Here is a 21,926-nt window from a genome sequence, read left to right as displayed (position 1 = left end):
TTTTCAGTTCACTTATGGAGCGGAGTCTTTAAGTGTTATAGGAAAGAAAGTTAATGTGCAATGAAAATGAAATGATTTCCCTAGAGTCAGTGGAACTAAATGTGCATGCAGAAGTTGTCTCCACTATGAAAATACATACAGAAGAATTCAAAGCCTCTACCCAATATCCAATAGTTTAGCTTTGCTATTAGGATGGCTTGCTAAGATTCAGTACAACATGAATATCTGTTCCAAATATGGAGAATCTGACTGACCTATAAGCCATCTGGATTCGGAAAACAAGGGAGCATATTTTGGGCTTGTAAAGAGCACCCACAAGTGGTTCCAATGAAAAATACCCCACCAGTCCAGTACTACTAGAGTGCCATAGAGAAAAACTATTAATCTTAGACTCACTTGACAGCGTTTAAACAAAGATTCCTGCAGTGTAACTGAATCTGTGAGAGGAAGTATGTCAGTTGGTCTTACAGCTGCCATCTGACAGACAAAAATACAAAATCAAAGGCAGCAATTTTGTCTGAGAACAGTTTATTTATTACTTAATTCATAAAACATCAGCCAAAACTTCAAATCAAACAGATTTGTAAAAAGATGCTAAACAATACAGCAGCACTCCTTCCATTTTCCTTCTTTTTTTGCTCTTTAGAGCTACTTCCCCACTTTTCTTTCCTTTTCTTACTGTCTTTCCTTTCGTCAGTTTCTTTCTTTTCCTCCATTCTTTCTATGTTTCTTTCTCTTGTTCTCTCCTTCTTTTCCTATTTTCAACTTTCCCCTTCATTTTATCATTTCTTTTTTATCTTTCTTTTCCATTTTTATCTTCCGGCGTACAGATGAAATGAGTTTGAGAAGACCAGTCAACAGATCAAGACGATCTGTGCTCTGATCTCCATCCTATGAATTAAAATTTTCTATTTATATTTCTATAAGAAGTCTTTTCGGAAAGAAGTTTCTTGGCCATAGACCACAGGCATCTTGAGCTTACACCCACTCAGATTAAGATCTTTGATCAATTTCCAATTTGTATAAACTAATAAATTCAATTACTTGGACATATTTGAGAACATAATGGCTAACGGTTTCACTTTAAATTCATATTCAGCCTACCAAACATATCCATTTCTAGATTTAGCTCCTAGAAGATCTTATTAAAACCTCATCCAAAATGATACCTCTTGCTATAATTATTTAAAACACAACGCAACAGCCGAAACATCACACGTATGTCCCTGACGACTCCCTATTCATTCACTACAAAAATAACTCATGTAAATAACTTTTTCATACCTGAAATGCCTTCACTTTTACAGCACTTCAAATACATCTAACATCAAAGCAACAAGTTCAAACGTCTACAAAGTTCAATATTAATACTATTTTCCCAAAAAGACTCCAGTAAACAGATGACACAAAGACATGGATATTTGGTATTTACAATTTTTCCTTAAAATAAAAAAAAAATCTGAACAGTTCAGGTTTTTAATGACCCAATGACAGCATTAGAGCAAACACTACAAAAGCCAAAAAAAAAAAAAAAATGGAGCATGAATCAGTACCTGTGTTGATCAGACAGCAACTAACACCTGTACACATGAAACGGATTACTTTCCTTTGAAGAAGGATTTATTACCTGTGTCTACCGCGTAAGAATTCGTCACCCCCATAACCTCCACTGAGATCAAACAGTCCTCTTCGTCCCACTGCTGATGGTCGGGTCTCGGCCGTCTTTTCCCTCCAAAACACATCATGATGACGACTTCCCCAAACTACAGGAATATCCACTGACATTATCAGGCCAAGACCAAACTAAAAACCCAAGTTCAGGGTCCGAATCATCTTCTATTTAAGCGTGCTCTTTAAGTGAGATGGCAAAATCCTAGCACTGCTTTTGACAGACTGACTAACGTCATGCTCAGTCCGGGTGAGGAGGAGGAGGTGGCAGACAGGAAACATGTCCACCCTCTGTAATCCCTCATGAGAAGGAGGAGGTAACCACGGCCTCCCTTGCTCACCTGAACCTGGAGTAGGATTAGTTTAATCCTTACCCAACAGGAAGTCATTGGTGCATTCTCCATCCCTCCATTCTGATGCGAACACACAAACAGAGAATTGTGATCATGTTCGACTCCGTTTTGGAGTAAAGCACGGCTCGCCCTTTCAAAACTAGCTGAACTCATCAAGGTATCTGTGCAATGCTCTGACGCAAGACGCGCCACTGATATTTCAAGTCCAACCACAACAAGGCCGTCTGTGATAAAACATTCCTTTTGTCTTAAAAGTCGGATTGAGCAAACATCATAAATGCAAAAATCTCGAGTGTGACAAAAACATCAGTCAAATCTCCACTTCATGAAAACATTACAGAGATGCACAGGGTTGCTCAAAAAAAAAAAACTATACAAACATAATTGGAATAATGGAATGCATTTAATTAACGAGGTCCCATAGAAATGAGAGCACATAAAGATCATATCGACTCAACATCTCATTACGTTTTCATTAAAAACCACCGCGCCATCGGCAGTACCGTCTGCGAGGCTAAATGGATACAAATACTGATGGATGACAGAAAACACACATTTTGCCCTTGCGAGGTGGTGAAGCGAACACAGAGCATTAGATATGCCTTTCATTTATACCGATTTAATTATGCAGACCATCAGAAAGTGGGTTTCCGAATGGTTTTTTTTCACCCTCGGGGTGCACCTTTATTACTGAGAACCCTTTGGAAATTGGCCTGCCAGTCTAATTAAAACAGAAAAACTGATTACGGTCACACAATTAGGCCCTCTTCCCTTTTTCCTTTTAACACTTTTAATGCTGCAAGAAAGTGACACAAGCTGCATGCCAATCTCTCTTGTCTTTCTTACGAAGACACTCCGGAAAAACAGTAATGTTGTGAAATATTATTACAATTTAAATACACTGTAAAATCTAATTTTATTCATGTGATCAAAGCTGATTTGAATTTTATTTTTTGGCACCACTGCACAATATTTTTCAGGATTCTTTGATGAATAGAAAGTTCAAAATAGCAGAATAGATTTAAGATGATACTAATTTCTTTCAACAAAAATAAATAAATAAATGCACGAATAAATACAAAAATGAAACCCTAAAACTTTAAATGATATGGTGTAAAAATTTGCAGTTAAATATTATGCATTATTAATATTTTGCTGGGAAAAGGAAAGACCAATTCAATCAATTTCAGAAAAAAATATTACCACCAAAAGTATGAAAAATATGTTTAGCTAAATCACCAGGCCTTAAAGCATGCCAGCATCTCTAATTAGCTTTTCAGTGTGCAACTACTAGTCCAAAAATAATGTGACTATTTGCTAATATGCTTTTCTTGCAACCTGCATATATTCTGTTGCGTATATTAAGCCAATATAAATCGCAAACAGATTCTAAATCATTAAGACTAATCATAAATGCAACATTACCTTCTAGCAACTTGTGTCCATAGACATACGCACCAGCAGGGGGCAGTCTGTCTTCTCTCACAGAGGAATGCTGAACCTATTAGTTCAGTTCATAAATCAAGTCTAGCATCATTAAATCTAGATTTTGTCCGTATAATATGTGCTTCCACATAGCTGCCAACATCTTTCACCCAATTATATGCTTCTAATATTGAATATTGACATTGCTCCTTGACACACAACAACAAATCGTTCTGTAATTATAAGGAATTAACATTTTTCAAGCTGCACTGCAGTCCAGGTCAAAAGCTGGGGGTCCCGGTGAGAACGTGATCATGTGGAGGGAACGCACGGGAGGTGCAGTACAGTGATGTTACGTAAGGTAAGACGCTCACCGAGTGGAGAATGAATCAAAGAAAGAGTGCAGGATCCGCCGGGATGCAGATAGACAATTGATGCTGACTGAAGTTTAATGAGGGTTCGTAATGAGTTGTGAACGCCTTTATACTCACATAAAGTGAAGAGCCAGAGATATACAGTATGTAGGGTTTATAATGCTTTTGTCTACACATAAACACCTCCTAAACACTTCAGTTTCTAACTACAGCTGCATTATGTTGTGCTTTGTTTTTGCCATGATGCATCAGTCAGTCATAGAAAAAGTTGCACTGATTTTCACTTGATCCTTATCTTACTGTAAATTATTTATCAAAGAACATTGTTAAAAATATTTTTAAAATAGTATAATAAAATGTCAAATCAATATTAATTTTCTCCTTTTTGATTATTTTAGTGTTGTTACTGTTAACTTAAGTTAAAATAAAGCTTAAATCTAAATATTAGATAAATCTTGGAATTGGAAATGTTAATACTTATACATTATATAACACTACATAAAATAAATTTAAATGGAATACCGACATCACTAAAAGTATGACAATGAATTAGCAAGTAATTGAAGTACTAAAATGACTGAAAAATTTGGTATATAAAAACTGAAAATAAAACAAAATAGATGGAACTTAAAAATGTTGCCTTAACAACTCATTGAAATAAAATAATTTAAGTTAGTATAGTAAATGACATGAAAATAAAATGAAATAAAATAACTGCTGCCTTGGGTTTATGTTGACTTTAAGTGTGTCATTTCTGTGCCAGATGAGCAAAACAACATTATCTTTCTAGATCAGTTCCCCAAGACCTCTCGCCCATTCTGCCTTTCATCATCCATTTGCCAGCCAAACAGGAAGTCCCGCCCACGAACCCACCTCATTGGCTGAGCCAGAAGTTAAGGCCACGCTGGACATCTCAAAACCAACAGAGCACAAATATAGCTTTAGGAAGTCCACTTTAAAATGGCTTACTTAAAGTTTTCTCTGCACTTAACTGGGATAAAAGCAAGGATTTTAACAAAGAATTACACACTTCACCTCTGACAGCAGCTTCCTGAAAAAGCCGGCAAATCTGCTTTCCCGGTCTCTTCCTGGTCTGGTGGGGGTAGGGGGGGTGGGCTGGGTTCAGACACCAGATTTAGCCCCACTACTGTCAGCCTGCTATTTGGGCCGCGCTGATGACTAGGTGTTAAACGGGTGACTAAAGCACTGGAAACGATCTTAATGGAATGGAATGACTCAGCGGAGGAATGAACTCGCACACACACAAACACGACCACGTCACGTCACGATAACCTTCCTCCTCTTCTGTATCAAGAGGCCACATTAAACCCTGTTTCACTGTGATCTCTATATTATGTCAAAGCTGAAGTGTCATCTTTACAGTCTTAAATATGTTCATAATATGCAGGGATGAGCAGAAGTAGGCTGATTTCCAGTGCCACACATCCATACCGGTTCAAGCACTGTTTGGAAATCCTGTTTGAACACAGTCATTATATTTGCAATTAACTTGGTGACGCTAATGCCACAGAAATTACAGCTTTATGTGGGTTTGTATTACATAACACATGCCTCCTCAAATCTATCCTGATCGTGTCCAATGTCAGAGAACAAAGAGCATAAAAACAGAGAAATAAACACATTAACACTTTTAATTTGTTTAAATATGTTTTTTTTATGTGCACCAGTTCACTAATGCATTCAAACAATTATAAAAATTATGAAATTGAATATATTTTAATAACTGCCTATCTGGTAATGATTTCTTGCTAATGTTTGTTAACTACTTAGAGCAATTAAAAACTAAAGTAATTAGAGTAATTAAAAACACTAACAAAAAATTGTGTATTCAGTTATGAATATGAAAATACATTAAGTTTTGTAACTATAAAGTGATTTGTTGCACATTATATAATCATGTTTAATATTAGAATCTGATAGTTGCAATACATTTTGTTATCTTAATCTTTTAATATTATATTATAGAATATAATTAGAGATTATTTAAATGATTTGTTATAAATATATCAAAATATACTACATGAATGCACTTATTACATGATAATTGCAATGTTTACGTTATCATGAGTATTATTTTTGAGATCATTACATTTGCAAAATATCATTCTAGTTCATTCGAAGTCATAAGACTTTCGTTATGTCGAGATAACGAGAAAATTAAGTCATTATAATGAGAAAACAACTGTTTATGTAAAGATAACGAGAAAATTAAGTCATTATAACGATAAAACGACTATGTTTATGTCAAAATAATGAGAAAATTAAGTCGTTATAACGAGAAAACGACTATGGTTATGTCGAGATAACGAGAAAATTAAGTTGTTATAACCAGAAAACGACTATGTTTATGTCGAGATAACGAGAAAATTAAGTCATTATAATGAGAAAACGAATGTTTATGTCGAGATAACGAGAAAATTAAGTCGTTATAACAAGAAACGACTATGTTTATGTCGAGATGAAGAGAAAATGAAGTCATTATAATGAGAAAATGACTGTTTATGTTGAGATAACGAGAAAATGAAGTCATTATAACGAGAAAATGACTATGTTTATGTTGAGAACGAGAAAATGAAGTCATTATAATGAGAAAACTACTGTTTATGTCGAGATAACGAGAAAATTAAGTCGTTATAACGAGAAAACGACTATGGTTATGTCGAGATAACGAGAAAATTAAGTCGTTATAACCAGAAAACGACTATGTTTATGTCGAGATAACGAGAAAATGAAGTCATTATAATGAGAAAACGAATGTTTATGTCGAGATAACGAGAAAATTAAGTCGTTATAACAAGAAAACGACTGTTTAAATTGAGATAACGAGAAAATGAAGTCATTATAACGAGAAAATGACTATGTTTATGTCGAGATAACGAGAAAATTAAGTCTTTATAACAAGAAAATGACTATGTTTATGTAGAGATAACAAGAAAATTTAGTCGTTATAACGAGAAAACAAGAAGGAAAAAAATTATAATGCATGGCCGCTTAGAACTTCCGTAAATCAGATCAGATGGTAATACCACTGTATTTTATATAAATCACAATAAAAAATTACATACATAGCATAAACCATGACAAAAAAAGAAAGGTGGATTCCACAATGATGGTAATATCATGTTATTTTCTGAAGTACCTCGGTACTATTCAAGTATCATGATATAATGATTATCACAGTCATATCATGGTACTTGAATGCTACTGTCAGGTACTTCAAAGAATGATGCAGCTGTATTATCATGATGTCATCATAGCAGTGGTATATGTTGATGATAATTCCACAGTACTTTTTCTAAGCCTATAGTTTGACCATTTTGTGCTCTTATAATTGTTAAAATGACACTACATTGTGCAAATCATACACACAGACACAAAAGCATCCCAGCTGAACTCTTCCTTCAAGCCATAACTGCTCCTCCCCGCCTCCATCACCATGACAACATGCATCAAAATGCCTAGCCGTTTCCATGGGACCAAAAAGAGAGTGCTCCGGAATTTTAAGGACCTTCAGTCATTTCCCTGAATGAATAAGAGCTAGTCAAATCTTTATACGTAACAAGGTTGACAATAACCTTCAGCATGAGAATGATGACATCACATTTAGTTAAGCCACTGACAAACTGGGTCAAAGTTAGTTAAAGAATGTTTCTCATCTCCTCAACTGAACACAAACTCATATATTACAGGAGAGATGAACGAATGATGAAAAGTGGACAGTACTTTGATTGACAGCTGCAACAACCAATCACAACGCCAGCTATTAGAAGGCTAGAAATGACAAACCTACACAAATACCAACAATATCAAAGAAGTAAAATGGTGCCTAAAAATTATAAAAATTATTATTAATGCTGCCTTAAAATGATTATTGTTATAAAACTGTAGGAATACCAATACTCCTACCAGTTATTATTTTTAACTAAAACACTATTGTTAATTAAAAACCTTATTTGTCAACTGAAATAAACCTGAAATAAAATGTAAATATCAGATAACTCAATTAAAATTAGAAACAAACTGAAATAAATGTAAGACAAACGGTAAAATATAACTACAAGTGACATAAAAAAGTTTTATTTAAAATTAAGAAAAACAACAAAAGCACACAGCATAATTACTAACACAAATTAAAATAAAACTTTTAGAAATGTTGAACAAAAAAATAAAACCATAAGGTGAAATAAAAATAAATGAAACCAAAATAGTTATATATAGTTATAAAGGTAACAACAAAAGAACATAGCATAATTACTATATTTAATACAAAGAAAAAGAAAAAGTTATAATTAAAAAAAAGAAAAGAAAAAAAAACAATTACTAGAAATTAAACAAAAACAAAATGTCAAATAAAAAAAGCACAATATAGTTACTAGAAATTAAACAATTTTAAGAATTTAAAACAAATAAGACAAAATCACAATATAATTACTAGAAATGAAAGAAAATGTAAAACAAAAGTTAATTAAATGTTTAGTAAAATGAAAAATTAATGTAGTATTTACTGATAAATACTATAAGTCTATTTTAACTCACAAAAATCAGCAAATTAGAATGATTTCTGAAGGATCATGTGACACTGAAGACTGGAGATACAATGATGAAAATTCAGCTGCGCATCACAGAAATAAATTACATTTGAAAGTATATTTAAATAGAAAATAGTTTTTTCAAATTGTAATAATTTTTCACAATATTGCTGTTTAACTGTATTTTTTATTAAATTAATGCAGCCTTTTTGAGCAGATGAAACTTCTTTAAAAATATTTTTCAATTATACTACACACGCACACACAGAGGCAGGCGTTCTCTGTACGTTCAGAGAGAGAGCCACAGAAGAAGACAGACTGTGATGTTGCAGTAGTAGAGAAGCACTCGAGAGCGCGTGGGTGTCGAGCTTTTTAAAATGCAGCTGCTCCATCCAACTTGCACACGTCACAATTCCTCTACTGCAGAGAAAATCATAGGTTTGAGCGTATCTGTGGGACGCAGGGTACAGAGAGAGAGAGATATATTACAGGCGCATCTCTCTCTCTCTCTCTGTCTCTCTCTCTCTCACTCATTTACTCTCCTAAAACCAGCTTGTGGATTCACCTCACGTTTGTGTAAAAAAAGAGACCGTATGAACACAGATTATTAAATGTCATTTTTCAGTAAGCGTAACGTGTCGGAACAAACCGTAACCTTCAACGGAGGACCACCAGGCACTCCAGCGAACAACAAAATCCCAAAAGAGGGTCAAAGCAGTTTGGAAAGATGTTTTCCTGACAGATCACTATCAGAGGAGGAGGAGTTCACCCCAATAACCAGGGGTGTACAGATCCATATGCTGTTATTTATATATTATAAATTTTATATACACAATAAAAATAATAATAAATCCAATATATATATATATATATATATATATATATATATATACATACATACATACATACACACACACACACACACACACACACACACTATTTATATAATATCTATTAATTCAAGTCAGATAAGTGTTAGCTAAATGACTAAATGTAATGTAAATGTAACTCATAATATTTATTATAAAAAACATTAATATTAGTTAATATTACTACGACATTAAGTATGTTATTATGATTAATATTTACTCTGAGAAAAATAAATATTAAGCAGCAGACATAATAATATTATTAATATTATTACAATGCAATAATACCACATTTTTAATTGATTATAAAATATTGTTAATTAATAATACTATTATTATCAAAACACTACAAATAGTAAAAATTATACAATTTATAAATAAGTCAAAAAAAATGGTAATCTTGTTTTTGAAACAATATGAGGATGAGTTAATGACAGAATTGTCTTTTTTTTTTCGTGAACTTTCCCTTTAGGTGGGTTGAGAGATACTCAGAGAGAGAGAGAGAGAGAGGAACTCTGGGAGTCCAGCCAGAGGCTCAGGGAGGAGAGGGTGAGATGAGGAGCATCAGCAGGCGAGCGTGGGCTCACAGATCACTCCTCGATGCTCTTCAGATGCTCCAGAACCAGCCCTCACAAACAAACACAGCCAGAAATCACTGCCCTACATCCACACATCACACGCCTCAAATCAAGAGCTCCCTCTTCAAATGACAAGTGCACAGCTTTTTGGAAATGTCATGAATGTCGCTCGCTGTACTCTGATGGCACTCCATGGTGTTGATTACGTGTCTCAGAAACATCCACCAGGCTCATATTTGTATTTAACACGACGTTTATTCCTTATTTTATTTTGAATGTAATAAAACACTTCATAGTCTTAAAAACTGTCTTATGTTCTTTCCTACAGAAAGCGACTATAGAGAAGCTCGCAAAAATAGCCCTGTAATCGGGAAGCAGCAAGAGTGTAATACTGCCTTTTCTCCCGAATCCTCTTCTTCCCACACACATTAACACACAATCAAAATGGGAAGCTCATTGTGGGCCTTAAGGCAGCTCTCGTGTGCAACAGTGTAGCTGGATTCGACCCGCAGCGCTAATTTTACCACTAGCTGCTGTGTAGCAGGCCTGGATGTTTCTGAATAAAGGTTTAGCAAGCCCCACTTTGGGTCATTGAGTGTTTTTACATATAAAGTGATGGTGATTACTCTGCATTTAAATCAAATATACACAGTGTCACTTCATACTTAACTTTGCATCAAAATGTCCTTTCAACAATTGAAAATTATGCATAAACATAACCACATCATGTTTAGCCCTGTGAATTGTGTCACAGTTAAACAAATCGACCTCTCGTGGTGAAATTATTCTGAAACGTGAAACAAGATAACAAAAAAAGGCCAGATTTTATGAAGCAAAGCGGCTTTGAGGTTGTGATTCAGAAGTTAACGCACATGCTACAGACTCATTTAGAAGAAACAAAAATTTAACCATTCCTGTAAAATAATAGAAATATAAAACGAATAAAAATAAAAAAATAAAATGCAAAAAAATAAAAAAATAAAAAAATAAACGTTTAAAATGTTTTTTTTTTAAATAAATAAATATTATATATATATATATATATATATATATATTTTTTTTTTTTTTTTTTTTTTTTTATTAAATCAAATAAAATAGGTCCATCAGGTAAACTGTACTTGCAATTCTTTCCGAAAACAAGGGGAACAGGGCTAGACAAATGTTTAGTTATCATCTCTGAGTTCACAGATGACCTCCGCAGGCATCACCGATCCATGAAAGAAAAACACCAGAGATGATCTCGCAGTGAATCACATTTCCCAAAGGAGCCAAGCACACCACTGCTAATGATATTATGAATCAGACTGACATTACAGAGTAAACCCCGCATCTGTCTGCGCTCAACAACTATTCTCTTACCCACCATTTCAAAGTTTCCAGAGACATTCAAAACTAATTGCATAATTCTTACAAAAGTTTTCTTGAAAGACAAAAACAGAAAGGAAAAAAAGGATTATCCTTCAATGATGTGTGATAAACTGCACAGCAAAGGTCAACACCAATAAAATCAAAGCCAATAATACAGCACAGTATATCCAGAAACAAGAACATTTTAGCAATAGACACATTTTATATCATTTATACTGGCCATGTTTAAAGAGCCACTTATGTTTGTTGAGGAATATTTCATATAAATAATACTTAAAGCTCTTAAGTTAACAACAAAACACACAACAGAAAGGCCTATGCATTATTCAAACATTTGCACCTTATTACTGTAACAGCTCAGAATGACGATGAGAGAGAATGAACAGGGAAAAATAAACTAAAATTGGAAAAAAGTATGGGGAAAAGACCTTTCCTTACAGCCTTATAACACTATAAGCCTTAAATCTCCTACAGAGATGGCTAATCGAGGCTTTCTATTAAATGGTATGACCTTAAATCAGTGAAAGAAGTTGAATTCTCTGGGCTTCGCTTAGGTCGGACTAGCGCAGACGTTCAGAGCAGATCAACAGGTCACATACAAAGGCAACAGATCATTTACCCTTTGCTGGGAGTTTGATTGACAAGCGATCTGACCAATCACGACGCAGAATCCGCTGTTTTGTCTGACAAACAAACCACACAGGAGAGTAGATTTATGTAGATCTGCACAATTAAAGCACCACAGTATTATCATCTGATACGCTCACAGTGCACGGCTCTCAAAAACATTCACACGTTTGATAGAATTGAAGAATTTGAGGCCAGTATTTGATTCTGCGGTGATGAAGCACCATCCAGGCTGGATCTGTGTAATCTGCAGGATGCTGCGGTGTCGTGATGCAGCTGACGAATACACACCGCTGCGTTTCTAATGTGTCATCGCTCAGCTGTATCCTTCCGTCTGATCCAAACATCTCTCACTGAGGACATGACTACCAATTCATTTCCTCTTCACCTCTACAGCCGTCACAGACGCAGGACGAGACCAAACAGCCAGGAACCTTAAAAACAGCCTCATTAAACTCAAATCTTAAGATGCGTCCAACCAGAGACACAGTTCAACTCTCAAAAGAGAGAGAAAGGAAGGAAGGAACGAAGAACAGAAGATTGACTGAATGAATGAAAGCAAAGAAGAACAAACAAACAAATAGGAATTTTTAAATTAAACCATCACAACATGGCTTACTGAAATTATCAAATCACAAAGTACTATAATTTTACACTTGATGCATACTTAATTTAATATTTTAGAGTATAATATTATAGATATATTATAATAATATATCTATAATAATAATAATGATCATCATCATCGTTAAAATTATTTATTCTTGTTGTATTACATAAGAATTAATATATTATAGCCTATATAATATTTGGCTAAATTGAGCAGCCCTAAAAATTTTAAGCTTTTTTAAGAAATATAATTAAACCCCCCCAAAAAAACCAAATAAATAATATATATATATATATATATATATATATATATATATATATATATATATATATATATAAACAATACATTTTTCCCCTATACATTGTGCGGCCCTACAAATGACTGGAAGGAAAGAAGGAATGATTAACCAAGAAATGAAAGCAAGAAACGACAAAATGCAAAGGAAGAACAAAGGAAGAAGAGAAAGGATGGAGAGAAGGCAAAAAAGAAAAACTGAAGAGAAGAAAGCAAATCAACGACTAAATTAAAGCTAGAACGTACAGAAAGAATAATGAAATACACAAATAAAGGAAGAAAGGAAATATGAAAGGTTAAAGGAAAAATGACCAAGAAAGAAATTCAACAAACTGAGGGAAGGAAGGAAGGAAGGATAGAAGGAGAGAGCTTTGGAAGGAAGGAAATCTGAAAGGATGAAGAAAAACTAAATCAAACAAGAAAGGAGAAACAAACTAAAGGAATGAGGAGCAAAATGAAAAACTGAAAAAAAGAGATAAACCAAACAAGCAAGAACAAACAAACTGATGGAAGGAAGATCCAAAGAAAAAAAGTGTGGAAAAAAGCAAGAGATAAAGCAAACATTGAAGAAACAACAAAAGAAAGCAAGATCAAAGAAACTGAAGAAAGAAAAGAAAGAAAGCTCCTCCTCTTTCTGCTGCATCACACATGTATTAATAAAGCACCGCGACTCAAACATCCGAACGAGCCTCTTGTGCTCGTTACATTACATCAAACTGCTCAGAATGAAGTTTGATCGCGCGTGTTTCCTCGCAGCACTTCACAGGAGGATTCCAGGGAACACACGAGTACTTCATGTCTTTCTAAAATCTCAAACTTTTTAATGTAAAAGATCAAATATCAAATATCCAGGGACGAACCACGTTCAGGGAGCGACTAGCTTCGGTGGCTCAGTTCCCAACACTCCCTCGACTACTTGTCAACAAAAAAACATCTGCTACGCTATTTAAACGGGCCAAAACGAGGACAAGGACAGAATCCAAACACAGAACGAGGCCAACAGCATGAAAACACGTCTATAGACATTCCCGAACATGTCAGAGCTATCCCATAGTGCTTTTCTCCACATGACCGGACTATATTTGGCCAACAGTGGCCAGTGGGAGAAAGACAGGTGTGACAGCAGACACATAGTGACTCACGGCCGTCTTCAGCCCGCTGCGGCTAATGTGCTGTGCTAATGGGAGCAAGACGACAAACACTCAGACGAGAGGCCAGACTTAATAAAACAGAACCTGGAGAGAGTCCTTGACAATTTAATTACAGGCAAAATACATTAAAAAAGCTGCATTAGGTGCTGCTTCTGTGCCACTTCTGCTATGCAAAAATTGATTTTGTTGAAACTAATTTCTTTTGGTTGGTAATTGTCTTGTTATTTGAATTTATCAATTAAATGCAAGAATTAGAAATAAACGATCATGCATATATGGAATAAGGGTAGAAAATGCCCTTAAAAAGTTTAAAATGCCTTTGTAAATCAATTTAAGGTGGCAAAAATCGGCCCATCACTGCTGCCAACCATTGGACAAAATATTAAGTTATTTGGATGTAAAAAGTATTGTAGTGTTTTCAAAGCCTCCACCTGTTGGGGACGAGCAGAAAGTGGCCGGTCTGATGGGTTAGCATGGGTTTAATTGATGCGCTGCTGCTGCAGAAGGAAGCAGGTGTTGTTTTAATGATGAGGGCATCTTCCGGCCAGCGCTCTGCTTTATTTCGCCCATCTGCATTCTCTGCTCATTCTCTTTTTCAGAGCTTCGTGAGACATACCAATGAGTCAAGCTCTGTGCAGCTGTCAAAGCTAACCCTCCAAGAGAGAGAAAGACAGAGAAAGATACAGAGAAAGAGAAACAAACAAAGAGAGAGGTGGGTGGAGTCACAAGAAATCACTGGAAAAAGAGGGCCAGCTGAACAGCCATAGGAGAAACGACAAGTCCATCCCTCCATCCATGTAAATCGGAGTTTTCCTTGTAAACAGTGATTGTGACAAGTGTTTAAGTGTTAAGTGCTGCAGCATGTAGCTCCGCCCACCATGAAATATCACTGGTCCAAAATTGGCCCTCCATGTAACTGTACATCAAATATCTTCTGATTGGCTGTGATTGTGTCATGCAAATGTGGACACACTAAGAATGCTGATTCCACACCTCTATTTAGATCCTGACAGTTTTATGGCGATTCAAAATTAGCACTACAGTTAATGCTACGCTAATGCAATCAACAGAACACAAAATAAACCTAAAACTCAATTTAGCGTGCAGCGTCAGCGTCAGCTCAGAGGGCTCTGCACTGTCTGTGACCAGGATGCACACGTATCCAGAGGTAGACTGCATCAGGGATCCACAAACGTCTTCATCATAAGCTAATAACATGTTGCAGTTTGAGTCTGAATGGGGGTAATCAAACTCTGCTTATCAGGGGGTATAATGGCAGCTAGAGCTGGTGTTTGTCAGCTAATGCACCGGTTGTCCAAAGCCTAAGACGCTCAGCAGATAATGGCAGGCCATGGTGCTTATAGATGTCAGTGGAAGACATTTCCCTCCTACACTCCACCGTCAGAGGTCATTCAGAAGAACTGAATAAAGCACTGACTCAGTAAAGGGATCGGAGGTGGTTCCTGTAAAAAGTTCAAATCAGGAAGAATCACTAATTCATATGATGCCAAGAGTAATGCTGTTAACTGCTAGGAAAAAAAAGCTAGATCAGCTAGATGGAGAATTATGGAGAAAACCTTTGGATTATTAATGCCTACATTCTGCATTTTTTTCACGTTTAAAAATATACTATTTTAATAAATGCAAAAAAAAAAACAAATTATGCAAAATACTTTTTGCTTTAATGCAACGTTTTTGGATTACTTTACATTAAAATGTATTCTTTCAATAAATGAAAAAAACAGTAAAAAGTAAACAAAAACTTTTTGCATTACACAAAACAATTTTTATTCGTGCATTATTTTACATTCAAAATGTATTTTATTAAGTTAAAAAGTACAGCAAAAACTGCATTATGCTTATGTTTTACATTTTTTTAAAATGTATATAAGTATTTTATCATTTGCAAAATACAGTAAATACAGTGTTGCATTATTCTGCATTTAAAATGTATTTGAAAAAGTGGGAAAATAGAATTAAATGGTGCAAAATATTTATTAAATTATGCTAAATGCTATTTTTTGCACGGTTTACATTTAAAATGTATTCTTAAAAAAAAAAAAAAATGTATTGTAAAAAAAAAAAGAAGTGAAATGTCTTGCAAAAGATGCAAGAGATGTTTCATGACCCAACAAGAAATATTATGGCAAGAACATTATTTGTTCTTATTTCACTTGACATGGGTGCTAAAAAAAGAAATGTTTGGGCCCGGTTAATAGCACAATATAGAATACTGACACTAGATGTAATAAATAAATAAATAAAAAATGAAGAAAAAAGCTTGAAAAGTTTTATACAGTGCACTGATTTTTTTATTTTTATTTTTTTTATACAGTGCACTGTAAAGTATAAAAGTTTTCAAACGTTCCTCTCCATTTTCCTATCTAATGAAATATTTTAAAAACATTGCTACATTTCCATACGCATTTGTTTCATTAAATTGTTAAATAAATTCCATAATGAAATTTGACTTTCAATATGTAACACTCTCTGCATATCTAAAACGGGTGTATTGTAAATCTGCTGTTGAGTGCACATGAAGTGAAATCAGGGCTGAATGACTTCAATCATAATGATGAAATGAGTTTGCTTGTAATTCATTCAACAATACCGTCACTGACACATATTAAATAAGAAAGGATTAAATTGGCAACTTGTTTTCACAGGTTCTTATTTGCATACTAATTTCGTAATGTAGAAACTGGGCTCAAATGGTGCCATAGATAATCTGATTATGTAAATTAAGTTTGGTATAAAGATAGAAAGTTTTTATTGAACAGCCCAGTTCTAATGATACCTGGAGTGAGACGCAGGCATATTAGTGTCATGATATGCTTACAAATCGATTTCCTGACCATGAGGTGTTCATGCCACTGTATTATGAAATAAAACTATTAAAAGCATGTACATTTACATTTGTATGGCATTCAGGCCATACAAATTTTTTTTCTTTCGTTTTTCTTTTTTTATCAGCATGTTTGGTTTGTTGTTCATCCATTTCCTTTACTTTCTGAGAGCTGAAGGGTGCACACACACACACACACACACACACACACACACAAACTCCTGTTTCAATCTCGGAAAACATGCACATTCAAAACAGCCCAATCCTCACATACAGGACATTAAAATAACTACAACATTTGCTATATTCCTTACAGGGGACACCGGTCTCAAAGCTCAGTGCCATGACTTCCCCACAACCTTTCCACTTGTTTGTGAGTACAGAATTAAAAAGAAATTAATTCATAAAATAAAATACAGACTAAATTCACTATTGAAATATTGAGATTCATTTGTGGATCGATTTGATTGATCCACTGAAAAGAATCAACTCAAATGAATAGGTTTTCTATTTGCTATGATGGTTTATTGGTCTTAGCTTGCCACTAAGGTACGTGGGCTATGTTAACATGACAGCGGTGTAGTCAAAAGTGGAAAAGTTTTTCCCTTGTGTTTTTAAAAAGTTTAATGTATACACAACAACGTTTTCAAACACATATCCACGAAAACGGCCAAAAACGCTGCATTACGTACGCCAGGCCAATAGTTGGCGCTGTCACCTTGTTAGTAAACAGTGCCTGTAGAGAAATGACGATTATATGTCATATATGAAGAGTCTGTTGTTGGTTGTAATATTGGTGAAGTAAATCCACACTTTGCTGAAGAAGCATCAGCAAACTCTTAAGCAGCAACAACAGTAACATACTCCGCCATTGTTGAGTACGTTTGTTCGCACTTGCCTTTAAAATGGACACATACTGCGCATGTCTACATACCTAACATGTGCTATGCATGCGCATGATGTCATCGTTTTCAAAGATTACCATTTTGGGTGTTTACACGGAAACGTTAATGGTAGCATTTTAAGAAACTTGCACTTTGAAACCCGTTTTCGAAAAAATAAGTGCTTTAAATCCCCAAAATGCCGTTTTAGTGTAAATGAACAGGCAAAACATGTAAAAAGTTTCCAGTTTTTGGTTTTCGGTCATTTAAAAGGCCCCTCATGCTGGTCTAGTTTGCACATTTTTGAGAGGTTTTAAATCAGATTAACGCCAGTTTTATCAGTTTAGGAGACCAAATAAACCAGGTATACACCAGCTTGACTATTCTGGGAAACCAACTAAACCATGTAAATCCACACTTGACCAAGTTTAAACCAGCTAAAACCACCTTAAGCTGGAATAAGATGTTCTTTTTCAGCAGGGATATGATTCGAGAAGGTTATGACAGTCCTATCGAGGTAATTATTATCCCTTTATATAATCTTTCCTCCCTATTATTAGGCTAAATCGCCTCGTCACCTTCACTTTTGTACCACATTACAACCTCAGCCTCCATCACGTTTCTCAGAAATTGGCTACGATCAGATAAGCCCCCCATCTCCTCCTCACACTGTCATACCTTATCGGTCTATAAATAGAGGCAGGTAAAGCAAGACCTCATTAATTCAATCACCAGGCGCTGGGACTACCCGCACACTTCTCTGAAGGCGGAAAGTCACGAGTCTGGCACAAGCACCATTCCTCACAACCAACCTCCACGATGCACCAGCTAAATTTAAACAATCACACACACCGGGAGTCTCCACGCCACCGAACCCGCGAGAAAGAAGTCAATGGCCATTGTTTAGCATCCAATAAGGTGCATGAAACATTTAAATACAATCCGTTTCAGTGCAAGCTGGTCTAAAAGGTCATTTGTTATTGACATTCATAGAGCTTTTTTATTTTACTGCTTGGGTCGTCAACATCAAAATGTATTTATTTGGAGTAAAAATGAACCCGCAAGTGATTCAAGATGCCGAGGTGATAAGTGAGAAACATGCCTGCACAACAAATTGCCCTTTGATGGCTGAGATGGAGAGATTTGAGAAATAAAACAATGATCCCACAGCCTCGCTAGATAAAATGAGAACATGATTGTATGAGCTTCGCATGTGTATGTTTAGTCTGTGTTTGAGCCGCACTTTGGCAGCGAATGCGGAGGATGCTGGGCTAAATCCTAACATAAGCTCTACCTACGTACAACACATCGGCCGCTCAACAGAAGAGATCCTCTATTTCAGCCACATTATACAGAGCTAATCTGTGTTAACACACCTGTATTGTCCAAAATAACTCACTAGTAATGTGTTAAAACTGACAAATGGAGATTTAAAACAACAAAAACAACAACAACTAGATAACTAAAATTTACAATGTGCCTTACCATGCAAATTCAACCACCAAAATATTAGGGTGTTAATATGGTTGCCAGGGTAGTTGAACACAGTTGCCAAGACGTTTGGAGTGGTACTATCTATGCTACAAGTGAATTTAAACAATTCAACACTCAATATAAACCAGTAAATATCCAATATAGCAAATGCAGATAAATAATAGAAAAATAATAATAAATAAAATTGATTATAAAACTAAAATAATTATATTAATATCAGTAACAACAATACAACAAATAATAATATTATATTTAATACGATACAGATTAAAAATAAAGTAATCAAATATAATTAAAATAAAGAAAATTTTATATAAACAATAAATAAATAAATACATTCAAACATGGCTCATTGCAATTAAAAATAATAAAAATAATGTTAAAAAGTTAAATAAAATTATATAATATAAAAATAATAGTATTTAAATTAAATTATTTAACATTTTAACTATTGATTTAACACTATAAATAAATCCAAAATTGGCAAGTGAGAAAAAAAAAAGAAATAATACAGTATTATTAAAGCTTTAAATAAAAAAATAAATCCACCAATACAAATTAAAAAATCATATGAATACAAAATACAAATGGAATTCAAGTAAACACATAAATAAGTAAATAATAATAGAATATAAAATATTTGCAGTAGTAATAGTGATGCATGCCTTAGTAACTTCAATCAATTGAATGGGGCTCTTATGGAATACATGGAGAAACTGAAGAGCTAACATTCACTGAGAATCAAGCATGCAGTCTAGAATTTTAATACTCCATCTTTAATTTTAAGTCCCCTGAGTAATGGTACATAATAATTGAGCAATAATGCATAATAATGGCATAATAATTATGCAAATAACGGTACAGATCTGAGGGTTTGAAGGCCAGAAAAACACAATGTACTACATTTTCACAGAAATTATCAGTATCTTGACTGGGTATTGTTAGGAGTAAACAGTAATAATGGATTCTGCCCGAAATTCTGACCCATAGGAGCTGATAGACCTCGGCAGCGCTGTACAAATTTCCCCTGGAACCTTTACAAATTAAGACAAACCTTAGAAAGACAGATGTTTCCCTGAGGAAAGACGGTAAGCGTGCCTCCGTTCCCGCAGGAGCCGTTGTTACTGTCGAGAGCTGGAACACATCCTCCCGCCGAGTCGAGGTTTAAAAATATGACTATGTAATATAGCATATCTCAAAATTATGATTTAGCCAAGGTGAAGAATTCTCCGGAATATAGAATCCGTAATCTTCAGTTTGCAGGAATTCAGTTTGAAGCCTCCAGACAGAAAAACACTTCAGCTGAAAATTGAGTCCTTAATAAAATTAAACCTCTCTAAAGTTCAGAAGGTGGTACAATAAAGCGGAATATGATGAATGTGCTCTTTTTTTGTGAACATGCATCTTCTGTTGGTTGCGGTTTTATAAAGCATGTGCATTTTCTTCACTGTAATATTGCACTTACTTTCATTTAAACCACCGAACATAAACCCAGCTAATTTTTGCATGTGCAAGCATCACATTTTCCTCTAAAACCTGGTTTGTATTGACAGCACATTAATTCATTTACAGTGGATTTCTGTATAAGGATGTGTTAGCTTATAATGACATGCATTTACATATTAAATTGCACAATGGCCTGACATATTTTGACTCAAATCCGCTAAAAGCTCCTTCTGCATGGTGCGTTTTCACTCACCGAGGAACAAGTTTTGTGTTTGCAATGAAAGCATTTTATCTTATTCTCTGGCATTAAATTAGCTGATTTTCTCTTGAATCCCTGTGCAGACATCACACGGTTTACAAAAGAAGATTAGATTTGACTGATCATGTGAACAAGCAGCAGATCCTCGTCACAACCCCAGCTTCAAACAACTTTTATTTTGAGATATTGATTCTGTTGTTTGCAGCCACTAACATATGGCAGTCTTCAAACTGCAAGGTTTGTTCTGCTCACGATTCGATGAAAATGACGTTTCTGTGAATTAAATTGTCCCCAAAATAAGATCTTGACGCACAAGCTCAAAGTTGTCACAAAAAATATAATTCATTTTAATAATACAGTGAACAAACTAAATGAATAAGCGCTTTCTTTATTTCTTTGGTCATTGATTTTTCACCAACAAGCACTGACCACAAACCGCAAACACCTCGTCAGAGTGCATTACTACAGCATCAGAGGTTTTTTGTTTTGCCTGTGGGTGTGTGCTTGTGTGTGTGTGTGTGTGTGTGTGGCATTGTGTTATGTAATCACAACAGCGTGGAGGATGCCCTGCCAACCTAAATGGCTCCTGATATTTAACAACTCATGCAGAAAGTTTGGGGAAGTTTAACTAGCGATTTTGTGATTCTTACTAGGGTAAGCATCACCATTATTGCTCATTCTTCAGATCTGGCACCAGCACTAAGTATTAAGCTTTAACTTTTGTACTACAGATGAGAAAGATACCTAAAAATTAGCTGCTTTGTTGCTGCTTCCAAGCAATCAGACTAGAATATGTTTGGCTAGCAGATGATACATTTACACTGAAGTTGGGATTTAGAGACTTGAATGTAATGAGCTGGTAAGCAACATGATCAAATTCTCTGCAAATTCCTTAGTAAACAGATTGATACCACAATGGTTATTGACTGATAGCTTTCTGTCTATTAAAAACATGCAAGTCGCAAATTGTATACTATTATTTACATGGATACATAAATTTGGATGGATGGATGGATGGATGGATGGATGGATGGATGGATGGATGGATGGATGGATGGATGGATGGATGGATGGATGGATGGATGGATGGATGGATGGATGGATGGATGGATGGATGGATGGATGGATGGATGG

General features: G+C 35.0%; 1 protein-coding gene across 3 annotated transcripts in view; it reads right to left on the bottom strand.

The window, feature by feature from the left end:
* The window catches only part of agap3 (ArfGAP with GTPase domain, ankyrin repeat and PH domain 3), a 142,483-nt gene that overhangs the window by 80,888 nt on the left and 39,669 nt on the right, over nt 1-21,926 (bottom strand). Inside the window, exon 1 of one of the 3 annotated variants that reach the window (XM_026258326.1) lies at nt 1,628-2,378. The exons of the other annotated variants lie outside the window; for them this stretch is intronic. Coding sequence (XP_026114111.1) covers nt 1,628-1,745 — 118 coding nt within the window. The 5' untranslated portion in view covers nt 1,746-2,378. Of the gene's footprint in view, nt 1-1,627; nt 2,379-21,926 lie in introns of those variants that run through there. 3 annotated transcript variants of the gene reach the window in all.

The sequence above is a fragment of the Carassius auratus genome, unplaced genomic scaffold (assembly GCF_003368295.1).
Source record: "Carassius auratus strain Wakin unplaced genomic scaffold, ASM336829v1 scaf_tig00214714_1_2670353, whole genome shotgun sequence".
In the NCBI taxonomy this organism is placed as follows: Eukaryota; Metazoa; Chordata; class Actinopteri; order Cypriniformes; family Cyprinidae; genus Carassius; species Carassius auratus.
The sequence above is the reverse complement of the archived record's forward strand: the minus strand, read 5'-3'. Positions and strand labels throughout refer to the sequence as shown.